Source organism: Orbicella faveolata, unplaced genomic scaffold (assembly GCF_042242905.1).
Source record: "Orbicella faveolata isolate gen_17 unplaced genomic scaffold, um_ofav_v1 contig_3, whole genome shotgun sequence".
In the NCBI taxonomy this organism is placed as follows: domain Eukaryota; kingdom Metazoa; phylum Cnidaria; class Anthozoa; order Scleractinia; family Merulinidae; genus Orbicella; species Orbicella faveolata.
Window position 1 is genome coordinate 16147593 of NW_028301558.1, and position 18346 is coordinate 16165938.

Genomic DNA, 18346 nt, shown 5'->3' on the forward strand with positions numbered 1-18346 from the left:
GGTCAGTTTCAAATCTAACGATCAAACAAGCGAGCGTTCTTGTCCGAATCCGTGCTATTTTCTAGAGTTATATGTTTCCTTTTTGTTTCGTTACTGAGAGTAACTAAGACTGTTTCCAGGACATTTAGAAGTTTTAGTTTACGAGAATGGATGCATTTGTTGATCCAAGTTATGAGTACGATGCGCCTATGTTTGTGGATTTCTTGAAGGGCGCCGAGCAACTAGACCCTGAAGCAGACAAGTGGTTTGGTAAGTTGTTGCTTCGATGTGATTTCTTCGCGGTGGAGTTCTTTTTAACGTAAGACTTAACAAATCTTCTCTGTTTAAAGATGAGAAAGGAGCTGACGAAGGCGGCGTTTTCATTGAAGAAGAACCAAGTGATCAGGAATCAAACGAACCCACCGACACAGTCAACAAAATGGCGTCCGAACTCCAGGAAATCCCGAAAGAGGACAATCAGAAATCGTCTCCACAGACTGAACAAGAACCCGCACATCCGCAAGCAAATGTAGAATCAGCAAAGGATTCTCCTCAAAAGCAAGTTCCGAAAAACATCGTTACTTCTTGGTCAGACTGGGTGGCAAAAACAACGACCAGTGTTAACAAAGAAACCAAGGAAAACACGGCCCCTTCAGCTTCACAACCCCGAATTAAGAGGTTAGCTGTTTAGGTTTTTGCGCTAAATAACAAATTAAAGAATTACTTCATTAACTAGCTTGCCTGCTTTTGCTAGGAAACGTGAGAAGAAGGAACCTGAACGAAGATCAGCTCGGCTGCGAACTTTGTCTACCTGCTCAACTGCATCTACCGTGTCCAATTCATCTGATGGTCATCCTGTTTCTAGGAAGGCCCCTAAAATAAAAGCGCCGTTGACACTCACTGTTCCTAACACGCCAACATTTATGAGGTAAAGTTATCTCATTGTTGTAGTGGTACTACTCAGTATGCCTGAGAATATTTGGCAAAAGATAAATGTTAAGTCTAAAAATGCAGTGCATTTTCAGCCGTTTTGAGTAGTACTTTTGGTTTTTGCTTGTATACCATCATGTAACAGTTATTCAAAGGATGGTATTTTAGAGGGTATTACAGAGTACATGGCCACGTGGAGATACAAAATTCCTCTTCAAGAATTGCAAAATGTGTCATGAGTGAAACATTTTTGACACAAGAAAAGAAAGTTCTTATCTCCAAGTGTCAATGTAATGTTCTAATTTTTTTTAGTATAAATCTACTAGTGTTCTATTGTGAATGCTGTTCTCTAATTGGCTTAACGCTACTCGCTATCTATTCTGTGATAGATAGTGAGAAGCGTAGCAGTACCCTTGTTGACAAAATGCCGCCGCTTCTTGGCGTTTCCATAGTGTCTGTGAAGTGGATTTAGATACGTTTTGAACTAAAACAATTAGATTATTCGCCCTTGATTTCTATGCATGACAGTTGATGAGAGCACAGCCCGAGACAACTATCATGTGATGGAAATCTCAAGCTCATCATCTAATTGTTTAATATAAAGACCAATGAAATACCCCACCACCTCCGATTTTGATCAGGTATATAAACGTCATAGACTTGATCTATCACCTAAGCAGTTTGTCGCCTTGATTGATAGTGTGAACAGTGTTAGGTCATGTTTACAGTCAAATCAACATGCAGTGTACATAATGTATACTCTATCAATCCAGTAAACCTATCATCATTCTGATTGATTATGTGAGCAGCACTAAGAACTTACACTTGAACTGCACTAGTGAAACAATATATCAACAAACTCAAACATTTTATTAGCCAACTGTTTATGTAAGTGGATTTATCTGACTATACAGTGAAATGATCTGACCACATATTTTTCCTTGCCTTCAATTTCCAGGAGAGCTCCTCAATCTAAGATAGCCACAAGCCAAGTACAGAAAACCAAAGAGGAGAATGAGCTTCAGGTTATTGCACAGAAACAAAAAGAAACCATGGAGAAACTACAACAGAACAAAATTTCCATGAAAAAAGCCCTAGCTGGGCAATCATACATGCCTTGTAGGTCAGCTGTTGACAACCTAACTCGCCCACAAGAATTCCATTTTGCAACAGATGACAGGCTTGGCCCCAGTGCACATAACGCTCATGCAAGTGCCGCAGAAAATGGAAAGAACTTTGTTGGTACACTAAGGCAACATCCTCCTTCACCAGTAAGTGATAAATGAATGTAGCAGTAAATATTTTCTTTCCTTACAGAGAACACATCAAGCTTGAAACTTGCAACCAGGTGCTTCCATTCCTAGTGTATACCAATGATGTGTTATTGATTTTGCAAGTCGAACAGTTTGTGCACTGTAGGAGTTGTCATCTCCTGTAAGAAATCACTATAAATTAGAACTTGGTTGCCAGCAATGCTAACAATAATCTCTTTGTTATGATTTTGATTCTGTGTAAGGGAACAACCTACATTTTTCTTATGAGGTAAATGCTTAAAACTGCCTTATAATAAAAGCCATGACATATTTGATTCCATCAGACTTTCAAGAATAGAAAACCCACTGTACCAGTGCCATTTAAGATGACAGAATCCAAAAAACGAAAAGAACCTGACAACGATGACAACCTCTGTGGGCAATACCAATCCATGGCGCAGAAAGTCTACCAGTGGCAGAAGAAGACTCCTGAGCGCTTCCGCATCAAACCTGTGCAGGAACAGAACCCAGGCCCTCCTGCCAGTAAGGAGCAGACTTCTCAGAAGCTAACAGCTCCAAAGACACCAAACTTGAAGGCAAAACAGAGAACAAGACCTCTTCCTTCTGATTGCATGAGTAAAGAAGAACAGGAGAGGCAACAAGAAGCAGAGATGAAGAGGTAGCTTGACACTCAATGCAAAAACTCCAGTTGAACCTCGCTGTTTCAAACTCTCAGGCAAAATAAAAAATAGTTCTAAATTGTGAGTTTGAGAAAGCCAATCATAAATGACTGAAGGGCAATTCCAGGGTTGAGGGAACATAGTTTTAAGTTCAAATGACGAAAAAAAATGGGGAATTTGAACGGGAAATTTTAATTACATGTACATTGTTGTAGGGGTCCGACTGTAATATTTATTTTCACAATCAAGACAGCTGAAGTTTGTTATGAAGAAGTTGTGTTGTAGTTTTCAGGTTCTAGGCTCACGATTGGTGGAAACAGTAAAGAAGGCAGGGAGTCAAAGCAACACTATGCAATGACCAAGTGCCTGTAATCAGGCTACTAAAATCCCCCCTGGATATAAGTCCTTCTATTTGCTAACAAAGACATCTAATGTATAAGTATGTTCCTTTTGCATTCCTTTACCAACATCAAAATTTTTAATCAAAAGTTATAGGGTAATAGCTCTAATTGTAATGGTTTGTTAGCTTTACTACATTTCTCAGGTATGTTTTATCTCATTGTTCTGAAGCATTTTTTTATATTCCACCTATTCTGAGCCCCCTACCCCGTTTATAAACCCACCTAAAACTCTTATGAAGTTATATAAGCCCAGGGCTTTAAAGTGGAATTTTACAGTATGTTGTAATAGACATGCTGTCTCCCATTAATTTAGTGCTGAAGTTGACAATGAAGTTTTTTTATTCCATTATTATCAATCCTCCATCTAATTGCCTTTTTTCTCTGAACAGTTACAAGTTCAAGGCAACTGAACTGAATCGCAAAATATTTGAGTGCAATGGAACATTGGGAGTGTATATGGAACCTAAGAAGCCACTCACTGAAGTAGAACCCTTTAATTTTAATACTGAACAACGAGCTGAGGTGCATAAGACCAAAGAACCAGCACTCAATGAGGTTTGTAGTAAATACCACTTTAAGTTTTTATTACACAACTAAGCAGGTTCTGTAGCCCATAACTAAAATTGACCAGTCAGATTGTGCTTTTGCCAGACCCAATGATCTTTAAGAATTGGTTTCAGCACTAACCAAACTGATCCCTTGTGGTTTTCTTGTAATTACCTGTCAGGATCATGTGTACTAAAGGCATCCACAGTCAAGTGTCGATCAATACCCTCCACTGACATCCTGCTCGACACTTGGTCGACTTCAGATTGATACTTGATCAACATTTTGATTGACGGTTGGTCGATAGTTGGCAGAGTGTCAACCAACTCATGAATATGCATCGAGTGACTCTTGACTGCAGATGCCTTTTGTACACATGATCCATCTGCCATGTTAAGTTTTTTTTTTCTAGATAATTTTGTAACACTAATAATTAGCTGTTACATTACATTACAGAATTTCAACAGTAAAGGTCTCCATTGTGGGTGAAACATTTTTTCATAAAAGAAAAATGAAAGTACAGGGCACCCTCTTTGATCTTTATTCCTCTTAGATAAAGGTCTCCCTTGTGGATGAAAAATGAAAATACAGTGTTACTTCTGCGATCTTACATCTTCTTAGATTTTAGTATTTTTTTTCATATCTACATTTATTAATAATATCTACAGGGGGAAAATCATCCTCGACAAATCAAGGCTCAACCTCTTCCTGACTTTAGCAATGTGTTTAAACCTGAACTGCCACACAACAGCACCCATTCACAGCCATTCTCATTTGAACACCGTGACAAGGAACTGAAACAAAAGAAAGAAGAGAAAATTAAAACTGTCTTAGAGGAAGAAAAGAAGGTAAGCCAGTTTCGCGTAGAATTGACAGCTTCAAAACTGATCTCTTGACTGCACTGATGATTACACTGAAGATAAAGGGAAGTTGATGAAAGCTTATTGCCTGATTAGATAAGTTTTGTACAATGTAGGCCAGCAGGTAAGATGAATCCTGTTCCAACTGAAGGATCTGTGTGATACTTTAACCTTTCCATTGTTGCCGATTTGGAATGACAATTTTCTTCAGAAGGAGCACAAATTGGCTACTTTTCTTTTGATCAGTCTCACTGGCTCACATTTGTCGGGAGGACAAATGAGAGACATGTGAGCAAACAATCTCTCAGACCTGCTGATTATTCAGTTCACTACATTGTGCCCACTTCTGTTCACTTAAAAACTGTTTGCTGAACACTGTAAAAGTCAGCGGTGGAGGCATGATGGAATTGTGTACCACATTGGACTCGGGATAAACAAATAAATAAATAAATAGCTACATGTACTGCTTATGGTAGGGGGGATATTCCTGTAAGGGACTTCATTTAAGGGGGGAGCAGTTCTAACACTTCTACTCCTTATGATATCCAACTCAAATATTTGCTATTTGTCCGAGTTACGATTGCATTTTTCCCTATGACAGGCACACGAGTTCCATGCTCAGCCGCTGCCCAGTTTCACTCCACCTGCTCTTCCTTCATCGTCAAAACGCCTCACAGAGCCAGCACCTTTTAATTTGTCGACAGACAACCGTGGAGCTGTGAAGGCAGAAAAATGGGGACAGCAGGTATGCTTAAGACAGTACAAGACTGTTACACAAAGGGTACTCGATCAGCTTGCATCTTAATTGCTTAATTAGTAGAAAAGTTTCAGTCAAATACTATGTGACCCCTTCACATTATGCCGCGACAACTCAAATACATGCATGTATGCATTGCGGACCTATAAGGACGATAACTTTTCGTCTCGTTGACCACCTAAGTTTATGTTTTCTAGCTTTTCTGACTTCACGAGTTTCCGTAAGATTTTCTTGTTGAACGAAACGAATCTGAAACTCTTCGGGCAGTTACATCGAGATTTTCGAAAAATTAAAAACGCAACAATCTCCGGTCATTTTGGATTTGTGTTTGAGGAAAACTCGGTCAGAGAAATCCCATGATTATCGTAATGTCACGTTTTTGAAAAGTTCCGTTTTCAAAATGTTTTCCTTCCACACTAAAACGCAAAGCCGCCGTTTTCATATTCCTCCGTATTGAAGAGCGTTTTCGAAAAGCTCCGTTTTCGTGACGGATTAGTGTGGCCTGTAGGCTTAACCGTTGAAATAAATAAAATTGCGTTTTCAAATTTCTCCGGCATAGTGTGTAAGGGGGCCTGCAACGTTGATAGAAGACTCGAGTTTTTATTTAACAAATTTACCAACATTGTAATGTTGAACTAAGGATAAGTTTTTTTCTGTTTTAGCTTCAGCAGGAGATTCAGCAGGAAAGAATGAAAAGGGCATTCAAAGCCAGACCCACCAATGTCTTGTATAACGCGCCATTCGTCCCTGACAAGTCCATAGCAAAACCCAGCACGAAAATCGAAGAATTCTCCATGAATTGCGACAAGCGCGCCAAGGAGAGAGAAGTGTACGAGATGCACAAGACTGAGAGAGAGCTTGAAGAAGAGGAGGCAAGAAGGCAGTTGGAAAAAGAGCGGGAAGAAGAGGAAAAGATTTATATTAAGAACCTTAGGAAACAACTTGTACACAAACCAAATCCCATACGCAAATATCGCACGTTGGAAATTAAACAGAGCGAAAAAGAACTTACAGATCCACGTTCACCAGAATGGCAGTCGAAGAAAAGAAGAAAATTACGAGTGTGAATACTGTTTATCTATTTAATTAGGGTGAACGTCAAGTTTTTCTTTATTGTACTTGCAATCGTGCTTTGAGAAGGAAGTGGTACTAAAAACCGTGGTGCCATTTGAAAAGTTACCATCCCTGAGTACACTGCTATTTCTTCAACGGTTTTTGCTAAAGTACCTTGTAAAATATTGCTTCTTTTTGTAAAAAGAAACTAAAAACGTGTTAGTTTTTACTGCTATGTGTAATGTTACTTAGTTAGGGAGGTAAAAAATTCATTTGTTCCGTTAACTTTTGATACTAGGCAGACGGATATTTTAATTCTTAATCCTTCATACATACCTTGTTATTCAATTTACCTGTACTTGTAAATTTGAGTTTTGGAGAGTAAATTCTGCAGTTTGCTCAACCTCTGGTGTATTGCAATTTATTGGGCTTGAATTAAAGTAAAATTTAGTTGGGTTCCTGAGTTAATGAGTTAAGACAAACAAGGGAAGTCCACACTGGTATCAGTTCAAATCAGAAAATTTAATACTTTCGCAGAGAAGGGTCTTGACATGATTTGACGGTTTTTCAGAGCTGGGAAATGACGGTGTGCAAAACGACAGCATCGCTAACTTCGTTCCCAGGCTCTCTCTCCTTTGCCTTTCTACCTTCATAAACCCGCTACAACGGTTCTTAAATGAACTTCAATTTTTGAGTAACCAAGGTGTGACGAACGTTTGGTGACCAGGTTTAAGGACGGTGCCTACTAAATACAAAGGTTTTTGCGCCAGGTTAAGACCTTGCGGAAAAAGTAGATCTTTGCAATGGCTATCGGAATCCACAAAGAAAAAAGAGGGTAGCCACGCATTTTTTTCGAGATAATTAGCCTTTAATCTCAATAAAAATGCTGACATCAGCATTTTTCTGAAAATAGGAGAGGATATTTATTCACAGCTTTCTTTAGAATTCGCCTTTACATACAGACAAGCAAACACGTTTATAAAGATCTGAAAACTACATGGTAAATGGTAACAAAAACCATTTTTGGTATGTTTTTAATAACAAAATCGTTGCAACAGCACTTTTAGCGTCTCTGACAGCCTTCCTCTGTTTCAGCTAAAATACAGTCTAAATATCTTTTGCTCACAACCAGAAACTATTCACCTGCTGAATAGGCTTGCCACTTCCATTTCATAACATAAAATATAGGGGTAACCACGCGTTTTTTAAAGTTATTGATCCTTTTTTAAACTTTTTACGGTGCCTGTTACATTTTTTCCTGTCACCTCCCCAGTAACACATTTGCGTATCTCGCACTTGTTTTGCGCGCGCACTACGCCATCTGCAGGTACATGTTTACAGTTGGATTTCAGTATAATTTTCGACAGATAACAGATAGTTTTTTCAACTGGAAGACGTTAACAGTTAGTGGTTAGCGATATGCTGCTGTCCTGGTGTTCCTGGTTTAAGTACAGGTTCATTAAACTTGATTTGGTCACAGTAGGAAAATTTTGCTTTCAATTTAGTCGTGTACTTGGTAGCGTAGTTGATTGCGTCATGTCAACCCAGCGCGCGCGTGGCGCTTAAACCATGCCTTACGTGATGCGCAACTGGCTCCCTTGTCGGCATTTGACGTCATTGGCAGCAAAACGTGGGAAATTGCAACCCAGGCGACGATATTGTTAACATTCGAAACGAGGGAAGTTACCCGTGGCAACACCGAAATTGTAGGTCCAAAACTTTGTCACCAAAGTTCCGTCGTGCCTTTCTTAACTGATAACCGTAGTATAAGTTTCTAATGAAAATGATTTTCCTTCTCGGCGGGAAAGTACAGCACATGGCTATTGATTAATCGTAGTAATTTGCTCTTCCTGGAAACCATGTTTTTCTGGAATAATACAGTTACCTGTACAATCTCGTTCCCTGAGTCGGTCGGATAACGAGAGCTCTGGGAGCAACCATTTTGAAATAACCGAATCCTGGTGATTCTGCCCATCCGGTTTCACTGCGCAGTCTGCATCTATGGCGCGTGCCTGAAATGATTGCTCCCAGGGCTCTCGTTTTCCGACCGCTGGTCAACTAAGGGGAACGAAGACTCTGGGAACGAGATTGTTACTTGTACAGTAGCAAACCTGTTTGCCGGACAGGTCGGCGCGCGCACGCAAAAATGTTACCCTCTCCCTCTTTCACTGATAAATTTATTGACTAACCATTCAAGAGTGTAAAGTCGACGTAACGTATTCAAGTTGCATTGTAAATAGAATATTCCAGGTTTATTTCGAGTGAGGGTCTTTGAATACATCGGAATATTTCGGTTTGCGCGGTGTTCTCCGGTTCTTATTCGGGCAATTTCGGACTCGAATATTGAGCTTTTTGCGCAGTTCAACATTTGTTGAAATCTCTAGTCCTAATAGCATGAAACTGTTACTGTTGCACACCCAGGGAGAACCTGTTGGGTTAAATTCCGACATATGACATGAAGGTCGATAAAAAGGCTAACAACATGACTTGTCAGGGCGCTTAGATGTAACCCTCCATGCTCCTGTTGAAGTAAGGACGTTCAGAAATTGCGAAGCCTGGGAACGAGACAAACTCGATCGCACATTCGTCATTTTATTGGTGATTTACTTTGGACTAACTGACAAAGAAACACAGATTTGAATAAACTTTTCGCACTTTCATTTAAACATTTACATGTTCCTTCCTCGAACTTAATAAATTTCCCCCGATTTCCACACTTCGTTCACAACTGTATTTAGCCTTCCTTGACAGACTTCTTTAACATCCTTCATTGCACAGCTAGGGACTAGCAGATTTTGCCGGGCGAGTCACTCTGCTTTTAACTGGCCTTTCTCTGTGCTCTGGGTCTGGCAGTAAATCACCCCACTTTGTTAAGTGTCGAGCACACTTGTAAATGTCACTGAAAGAAAGACAAGGTATGTTTTACACAAGAAACAGGTATTTACTGGTATTTAACAACAACAGACGAACTATCACTCTGAAGATCACTTCCGCTCAGGTTGACGAAGGTCGACGAAAGGTCAGTCACCAATAGCAACTCTTTAAAAACAAAAATTAAAAAACTTGGTGATAAAACTTTATTTAAGTGTCAAACCATGCAGCTTGGGAGAACCCATACTAATACTGATACTTTTCAGAACTACCCTGACCCAGAAGATCACATAATACACGAACTAATAAACAAAATATCCTAAATTTTTGTTCGACTCTTGACATTTTCTCTTACTCACTCGGCTTTTGACAAGCCCTCGGTATCAAACGCACGAAGCCACACTGCCAAGTTGCTCAGCTTCATTAGGGAGCACGGATATTAGGGAACGGTTGTTATTAAACTAGAGACTTGGTGCGTGAGAGTAAAAGACAGATATTTGTGGTAAATTATGACAAACAAAACCGCATACCTATCTTTCTTCCTAGTGAAAATTTTCTGTTTTAAGTCACCTGAAAAAGGAGATATTATAAACTAGTTCTTCCTCTCTCTTAAGAAAATAAGGCGGAGCGAAGTGTAACCATTAACAGAAATATGAAGGGGATTGCAGATGGCAAGGTAGAAATTGCAGCGTTCCCAAAAATCGCGTTGAGAACGGAACAATTTTTCGATTTTTACAGCCCAATCAAAAATAGCACGAGCAACTTCAGCTGTTGCTACTATGGTAACACATCCTGTTGCACCTTTAAAAGTGCAGGGTCACACAACTACCGGAAGTGGCCGGTTGTTTCTAACTTACCCGAGCTACAGCAAAGTTTACAAATCACGTGTCGTCTTCTTTTCTTCATCGGTTCCAGAACCCGAGGCCATGGCTTCTCTGGGAAATAATAAAGAAATCTAGATGATCAAAATGTCATGACAGGCAATATCGCTCCTCATGTATTGTTTGTTGAGCAGTCAAAACTGAGAAGTGAAACAACACGCTTTCTGCTTCTTGCTGAACTCTGGATATTTTACTTCCCCTTTCACATCTTTCCCCCTAGAAAAGTTTCCCTTGTCCACCCACACTTCCCTTTCCTCACCACACTTGAATCTTCCTTCATATTTCTCTCCCCGCTCCACTATTCTCTCCTCCACTTTTTCATCCCATGATCGCCCATTCATCCTTTTCACTTTCCTCTCCTCCTACACATTTCCATTGTCCCTTCACACTTCCCTAGCCCCTCACCCCCCCCCCCCCCCCCTCCCCTTTTCTCCTCTTGATCAAACTCACCTTCTGCACCTCTGGCGCCTTTTCTGAGCACGATATAAGAAAACCTCTCGGTATGAAATCCCCTCTTCTTTAATCTGCTGTTTTTCTGTTATAAAAATATCAAATACAAAGAGAAGTTTTCGCCGAGCTTTTCTCACTATCAGACGGTCAGAAAATTTACACAAGCCAGTTAGTAGTATTTCCTTTTTTTTTCTCACACTCGATAACTTTGGCGCGTTGTTGCTGCTGTTACTGGTGATACTCGTGATTTGCTAAAATCAAGGCCAAGAATTGCGTTGTCGCTAGGTCATCGATTCCATGCGCATCAACGTTGTTAAGGTTAACAGAGAGCTTTTCAAAAATACTGTTATTTTTTATAGAACTGAGTTTTTTTTTTTTTTGTTTTTTTTTATTTAAACTGAAGATGACAGAAGATTCTGTTGAAACATGTTTTGAAAAAACGTTCAGTTGTTTCTAAAAATTTTACCATGTCTGCTACTATCCAGACCTTTTGACAAAAATTTCTCCGTGTATAGTAACTTGTAATCCGTATTGATTTGCCATCATGTAGTTACCAGCGTTTTCCCACAGTGAAATAGGGTTGGAAATTTGTATTCCATGTAGATGTCATTTTCCTCGATAACAGTTTCGCTTACCTGACAAAATGCCAACTGTGCTCTTTGTTCAAAGTTGCAAGGGTGATCTCTAGTCTTGGCATCTGACCTTGCACACTTCACATCGTGCGGACACTAAAACACAGGAGACGAATCATACAATGTTGGTTCGCTTTAGTTCTTATTCGGGTCACCCAAGACCAAGAACTAGTGCTGTGACGTCCTGACAAAAAACTCTATTGGACATTTCAGGAAGGACTTACATGCCATTGATTATTAGGCTCAGAGTCAGTTTTATGCCATATACAAGTAAAAGTAAGTGGAAAAGTAGGTGAACCCAAAGCATGTGAACATTCAAATGAACGCAATTGAGCAGTTAAATGTCGCTTTTTGTCAAATACTCTATTCAAAGTCAAGATAATTTTCTGCTTCAAGAAAGAGATTCCACTGGAAACGTGACCAGTCACACTTACTGGAGAAAACACAAAGCCATTATCCATTTCCTCATCAGCTGGGTCAATGTATTGGAACTCTTCACCTGGAAAAAAAAACATATCCAGTTGATTATGTACGTTGAAAAACAGTATTATCATATTTACCTTTAATACATCTTACAGTTTACTTTTTATCTATCTTGTGCTTTTCTGTTCCTTTACCATTCAACCAAGCTCACCTGCTGAAGTCTCCGTCTCCACTGAATCATCGTTCTCTCTCTGTATTACGAAGACATTCGAATATTTAATGTCAAACAATGTAATGTCATATTTAAATACAAACAAGGAGGTTGTAGTGATGAAGGCTGTCATTTGGGAAACAAGAAGTGTGTCATTTGGTAAACAAGAGGCAAAACCAAAACAAAACTATGATTCTCGAAAGCTATAGAGACTGCCTTTGAGTGTTTTTCTTTCATTTTTCAGGAAAAGGAAAAATTTCAATTTTTGTTACAGTTTGTCAAATTAAAACAACCCTTATCATTCAGGTATAGAGTGGTATTCATTTGAGTGTCAAATAGTAATTGGTTTTGCATAAGTACGCTACACTATTGGCTTAAAAAAACTCGCGCCACTTTTTCATCCAATCAGGAGGTGCAACCAAAATTAATCATTCTATTGTGACTCGTTCGCACGTGTTTTTCCACGCTTCAAGTCAGCTACATGTATTTAGTTCAAGTTCTGATTGGTTCATTGGATCGTTTGTGTCCTTTATGATTGGTTAGAGATGAAATTACTTTGCTTTTGGTTTTGCAGCACTCAATTGAAAACCGCTCTAATTCACACACTAATTTTACTACTGAGTTTTCCACGGAAAAATAAATATTTCCCCCAAAATGATACTCTTATAACGGGAAAACTGCAGTGACAGAGTGTGCAAGAAGCTTTTTTCTTTCTACCTTCAGCACCAAGTTTCTGGCTTCAGATGTAATTTCAAACCCTTCAGAATTTCCATGCTCAATAATAACCTGTAATCAACAAAGGTGGGAAGAAAGCGTGCAAAATTAACTTGTATGTAGCACAAAGGCCATCACGATATTCAGCTGACAAGTAATGATTTATAAAAGTGGAAATCTGCCATTAAGATGCTCATCAATGTACAAATTGTGAGATAGAATGCACGAGGGCAAAGATTCACTCATCGCCTGTTCACAGTTCTGATCACAGTTCCGTTCACAGTTCTGTTCACAGTTCTGTTCACAGTTCTGTTCACAGTTCTGTTCACAGTTTTGTTCACAGTTTTGTTCACAGCTCTGTTCACAGTTCTGTTCACAGTCTTGTTCACAGTTCTGTTCGCTGGCTGTTCACAGTTCTCTATTTTCTCGCAGTTTATTTGATCGTTGAACGCACAGATGGGCCTCGCTTCACTCGCCCCGCCCCACCCCTGTGTGCATTCCATCCCACCCCACCCCTGCATGCTTGGCGCTCACTAAGCTCGCTTTTTTCTTTCATGTGCGTTGAAAAATAGAGAGGCTGCAAACAGTAAAAATACCACATATAAGCATTTTTGGTTAACTTAAACAAATGCAATTCAATTCAAAATGCTACACAGCAACAACTTGTTTTTATTTCTAAATGTGAACAGTCTACTACCAGCCTGGTTAACAAACTGACAGAAAGAGGTAAATGAGGCTTCAACAATATTATATTTAGAAACTTAGAGTTTGGCAATGGCGTGGTGCATTTCTTTGTAAACTATCGTTCTTTTCACTTCACAAATTACATGTACAAACGTTAATTTTGCAGAAAAAAGTAAATGTATAGGCTCACCAAGAAGTCACTTGTTTTTCCCCATAAGCTTCGTACTGCCATTTGTCTGAGGGATGCTTTTGGTATTTCACTGAGGGCATAGGAAGCCACTACAACATTGTAAGTGATCTGTTGACAATAAATAAGCAAAAATAAAATATCTTTGAAATCCAAAAAAAACAAGTTCAAAGCAGTTGGTAAAGTTGAGCTTGTTGAAGTTGAGTTGAAGTTGAAAATAAAGTTGAGCAGGTCAATTTGTCACGGACCCAACCCTCCCTGACATTGCATTTGATTACTTTAAAATTATCCAGAACTGTACATACTTACCATATTGGAAACTGGTAAAAATCTCTTGAAATAAACTCTTGGAATATGGAGAGCATGCTTCAATCCCTCACCACCTGAATAATAAAATAACAATCAAATCTACCATACCAGGATATGTGAATATGTCAACAGTTACATCTAACATACAGTCACCTACAGAGTTATAGATCCCAAGCATATGAAAACAAAGGAAATGTACCTCTAAGGAGATATTCAGATAGATTATTCATGTCTTGAGACACATCTACACACTGATATTCCCTGATGGAATCTCCCCATTTCTCGTGGGCCGCCCTGTAGGTTGATGTGGATACACATTATAGTAGTCACACAAGTTATACAGTATACATACAGTGTACAGTACAAGTAACTGCTAAACAGGAATCAGACAGCATCAAAAAAGACCATACATGTCTGACAAAACACAGAGGGACACGAGGAGGGCCAATTAAAAGATACATGTTGCATGACATACAATAATGAAGTGATAAACAGTGGTCGTGTATAGCTCATGTAGTAAATCATACCATGTTGCTGATCCAGAGCCAGAACCAAAATCTAAAAGATTTTCTGGTTTGAAGTCTGGTTCGCGACGACTTATCTATGAAATAAATTAAAATTACAATAAAAACCAAGCAGACAATCATTCACGAACGTTTAAATGTAACCAAATATTAAGTACATTAATTTCATTTAAATTATTAGTTTTCTGTTCCAAGTACAGTCAGGTTGAACTGAATAGCTCTGACAATCTCATTGGTTAAACAAGCAATGTAGACTTTTTCTCTTGAAATGCAGGCATTTTCATATTATACACGTACCACTCACATGTGTACTGACCATTTTAACCCTTGCAGATTTTCTATTAATGTTACAATAATTAACAAAAATCTTATTCTATTGACTGCCTAATAATAACTATTGTTGCCATTAACAGGAGTAGATTTTGGATGTTTTAGTTGAATGATTATATTCACCATGCATGCTATTAAGTAAACCAACTTTGAAACAATATAATTGTGACTAATAGATAATTAAGTGATTACACTTTGAAAAGAAGGCAAACAAAATGGCTCACACTGCTCAACACAAAAAGTCTTGACTATTTTTGTCTCCATTTCATATAGTACTAACGGGAACAATTCGTTATAAAATAAGAAATTGTCCTTGCTAATTATTAGCCAAGCAATTTCTTTTTGATGAACACTTTTTAAATAACAATGAGGAGACATAAGGTGCCATTTGAACCAAAAAGCTTCCTAATATTGTTTTTTGAACCTAGTTTACCAATTTGTATCAGTAAGTATCATATTTACTTACTTCATGAAACACTCTGAGTGTCGCAGCATAACTAGCTGGAATGCGACTTGCTGCATAAGCAGCAGCTTCTCTTTCACCATATCTATAACAAGTATAAACACAACAGGACTTGAGAGCTGAAACATTACTTATTCATTAACGTGGAAATTTACTGAAGACAATTTTGAACTAATCAACATGATAAAATACATGTAATAAGCACACAAACAGGGGTGGGTATAAACTGGAAGCCGCAGTAGCCTAATAGTTAGCATACTGGACTCTGGATTGAGGCACCTGTCCGGCTTGTTAACATTTGGCCTAAATGTAGATCTGTGTACTTACCCCATGAAGAAAACCTTTTTTCCTGAAGGGTGGCTATGGCTATGCATGGGCTACTAAGTTACTGTTGTGTTCTTGGACAAGGAACTTACAATAACTCTTGTGGAACATGTACTTTCCTCTAACCAGGAGTAATACAAACTCTGACTTGCAATATCTAACTAAATACAAAAGGCTGAGGCTAGTAGGTTTGTGATATGATGTGTAAATGCACCTTGTACTTTGGGCTTTTAAATATAACAAATGCCCTGTCTCCATTATGCACACTTCTTTTAGCTCCCTGGGTGGTGATACGTATTTGAAATATTACTGACACTACTGTCAGTAGCTGATCTTACCTTATTAGTTTATATTCAGTGCCCTTTGGCTTTTGTGTCACCTTTGCTTTTTTATTACCAGTAGGAGTGCTGTTTTCATCACTCTCCTTCGTTTTTATGTCTGTATCATTTTCTTCCTCTTCAACACCCACACTGTCAACATTTTCTTGCTCATTGTCTGTTTCTGTCAATTCAGCTTGCTCATCATCTTCATATTCCTCATCCTCACTTACATCACCACTGTCATCAAGTACACTTTCCGCTCGCTGGTTTTCCAACTTTAAAACGTCATCAGGATTAACTTGGCTTGCTGTTAATGACAGTGTAGCATCAAATGTTCAATTATAGCAATTTGCAAAAAAAAAAGGTTTGTAATGGTCAACATCAATAACGTGAACTTGTTAGGGAAAGTATTTGAGAGGGGAGGGGTGAAGTCAGAATGCTGGGGAAGAGGTTTACACTATAGTATACATGTGGGCTGCAAAACAAACATTACAAACCTGCCAGTATATCTCTCTGTCTTTTAGATTCTCTGTATTTCTGCCATGTTTGCTCTGTTGGACGTCCTCTATTTCGAATGTGCCTTGCAAGTTTTCTTCCATCACTTTCAACTACCTTCTTTGGGAATTCTAAAAAAAAATAAACAAGGATTTCAAATAATCAATTTTTTCAACATAAACATTAGCTACTTTTGACAGTCCTGTTTAATTTGAAATCTTTGGCCACAGCAGCTGTAGATCAGCATACTGAACGACTGATAAACAGAATGTACTAATTAAAAATGATTTGATGATAAACAAGTCCCCTTACTTTTGAGATATTTTTGAAGATTTTTCTCTAGCTGTTCAGGTAAATACACTGTACTGAGATAAAACAATCCGGCAGCTTCCTTGTCACGTTGATCTAATCCACTTTGCCCATAGCCATACTTCTCTGTTGTGTGAATGTTGTCGGAAGGTTCTTGATGGCTGGTACTAAAATTGGAACTCAGAACCTACAAAAGAGGGCACACTTTTTTCTAGTTCTATAAAGAAATCCATGTATGTGTCGTTCAGGAAAATATCTATACCCAAGGACACTGAAAAAAGGGACTGGGGTGGGGGAAGGGTCAAAACAAAAAACCTTCTGTGAATGAATCTCATGGATATTTCTGGATACATGTCCAGTTCTGGTTACATGTCACATCAATGTGTATGTGAATGATTATGTCATGTTTGGCTAATTATGAAATAATAACAGTATGTTGAGACAAAATTGTAGGAAAACATTGTACAAAATGATTTCAATATTCAGAGAGTGTTGCCCAAGAGAAAAAAAAATAAGTCGCCCTGTGATTGTGACAAGAGATACTATATAAAAAATATAAATTTCAATGTACTTGTGGCAGTGGCCATTGTCAATTGCAGTTGGGCAAGCTTATGCACTGCTCCAAAGCTGATATGGTTTCATGTGATGTGATTTCATGCGTGTAAGGCAACAAATAACTTGAGGGAATACCCTCCCCTCAACTACCTGTATCCCATGGCAAGCACTAGACTAGTAATGCTATTTTATTTCCGGTTAGATTTTATGTAGAACTTGGTTGTGACTATTCATCAAAGTAGCAGGAAAAGGTTGCGCTTTTCTTTTTTTTCTTTTTCAGAGGGGGGGGGGAGGGGGTGGGAGGGTGGAGAGAGGGAGGGCACTTTGTCACGTAGAATAAATTTTTTTGACCGATGCAATTCATACAAGTTTATATATTCAGCTCAGGACACGTACTCAGTTAAAAGATTAATCCCTCCAGACTCAATATTTATCCTCGCTAATAAATTACGCCTCAAAATGCTTGTTTGACCATACAAAGATTGCACGCATGTACGACGCACTGCCGATGATGGGTCAATAACAGCTGACATAGCATCTCTAGAATACAAGAAAATGCACTGAAAAGCGCACACTTTGTTAAATCCTACCTTTCCTGGAGTGACGAGACGCTGATTAAAAAGAAACCAGCAAGATTTGCACCGTTCCACCGCACGAATACAAAGATTTCTCCCACTCATGTTCTTCTCCCGATGTCCCTCTTGTGGCGGCCGAGGGAAAACTGGGACGAAAACACAATCTACTTCATGTAACGGGAAACGTAATGTACTTCCAGTACTGACAACGAACAGGGCAAATATCAAATTACCAAGTAGACAATTTTTCTTTTTTCTTTTGACAATTTCTCACAGTCGGCATAAGGTAATGATAGGCCAGTGATGAGTTAGAATATATCAAGCCACAAGGGACCCTCTTTCCCCACCCTGATAGCCTGTGAACAGGCTCTCTAGTCGAGGATGGGGCGAAGAGAAAGCAGGAAGAGGATACAACCCCCACCCCATTCCCCCCTCGACCACTTCACTCTCGGCCAGTTTCTTCTCAGCCCTTCCAGCCATGGTCATGCAGACCCCCCAAGCTGGAGCCTTTTCACAGGCGACTACCCCAAGGTCATGAGGTTCAGTTGTAATTTATTTGGAACCAGAGGGCCAGGGTCAGGGAGATACTGTAACCATTTACTATACTGTCAAAATATATTGAAAATTCGT

The 18346-nt window shown here is 39.0% G+C and overlaps 2 protein-coding genes across 2 annotated transcripts; one reads left to right on the plus strand and one right to left on the minus strand.

The window, feature by feature from the left end:
- Positions 1–12: 12 nt before the first annotated feature.
- Positions 13–6862, plus strand: LOC110062684 (targeting protein for Xklp2 homolog). Its single transcript, XM_020769631.2, has 9 exons — positions 13–249; positions 330–657; positions 734–907; positions 1868–2180; positions 2507–2841; positions 3633–3798; positions 4458–4637; positions 5251–5394; positions 6069–6862. The coding sequence occupies exons 1-9, from the start codon at positions 147–149 to the stop codon at positions 6471–6473; spliced, it is 2148 nt and encodes a 715-aa protein (XP_020625290.2). The 5' UTR covers positions 13–146; the 3' UTR covers positions 6474–6862.
- A 2169-nt stretch (positions 6863–9031) lies between these two features.
- Positions 9032–17883, minus strand: LOC110060593 (ribosome assembly protein METTL17, mitochondrial-like). Its single transcript, XM_089298640.1, has 17 exons — positions 17732–17883; positions 16590–16773; positions 16280–16408; positions 15801–16089; positions 15142–15223; positions 14349–14422; positions 14021–14115; positions 13822–13895; positions 13516–13623; positions 12645–12713; positions 11928–11967; positions 11728–11792; positions 11297–11389; positions 10662–10746; positions 10188–10265; positions 9861–9900; positions 9032–9358 (listed from the first exon to the last, which is right to left on the minus strand). Exons 1-17 carry the CDS (start codon positions 17819–17821, stop codon positions 9238–9240), a joined length of 1716 nt encoding a protein of 571 aa, XP_089154766.1. The 5' UTR covers positions 17822–17883; the 3' UTR covers positions 9032–9237.
- Positions 17884–18346: the final 463 nt, after the last annotated feature.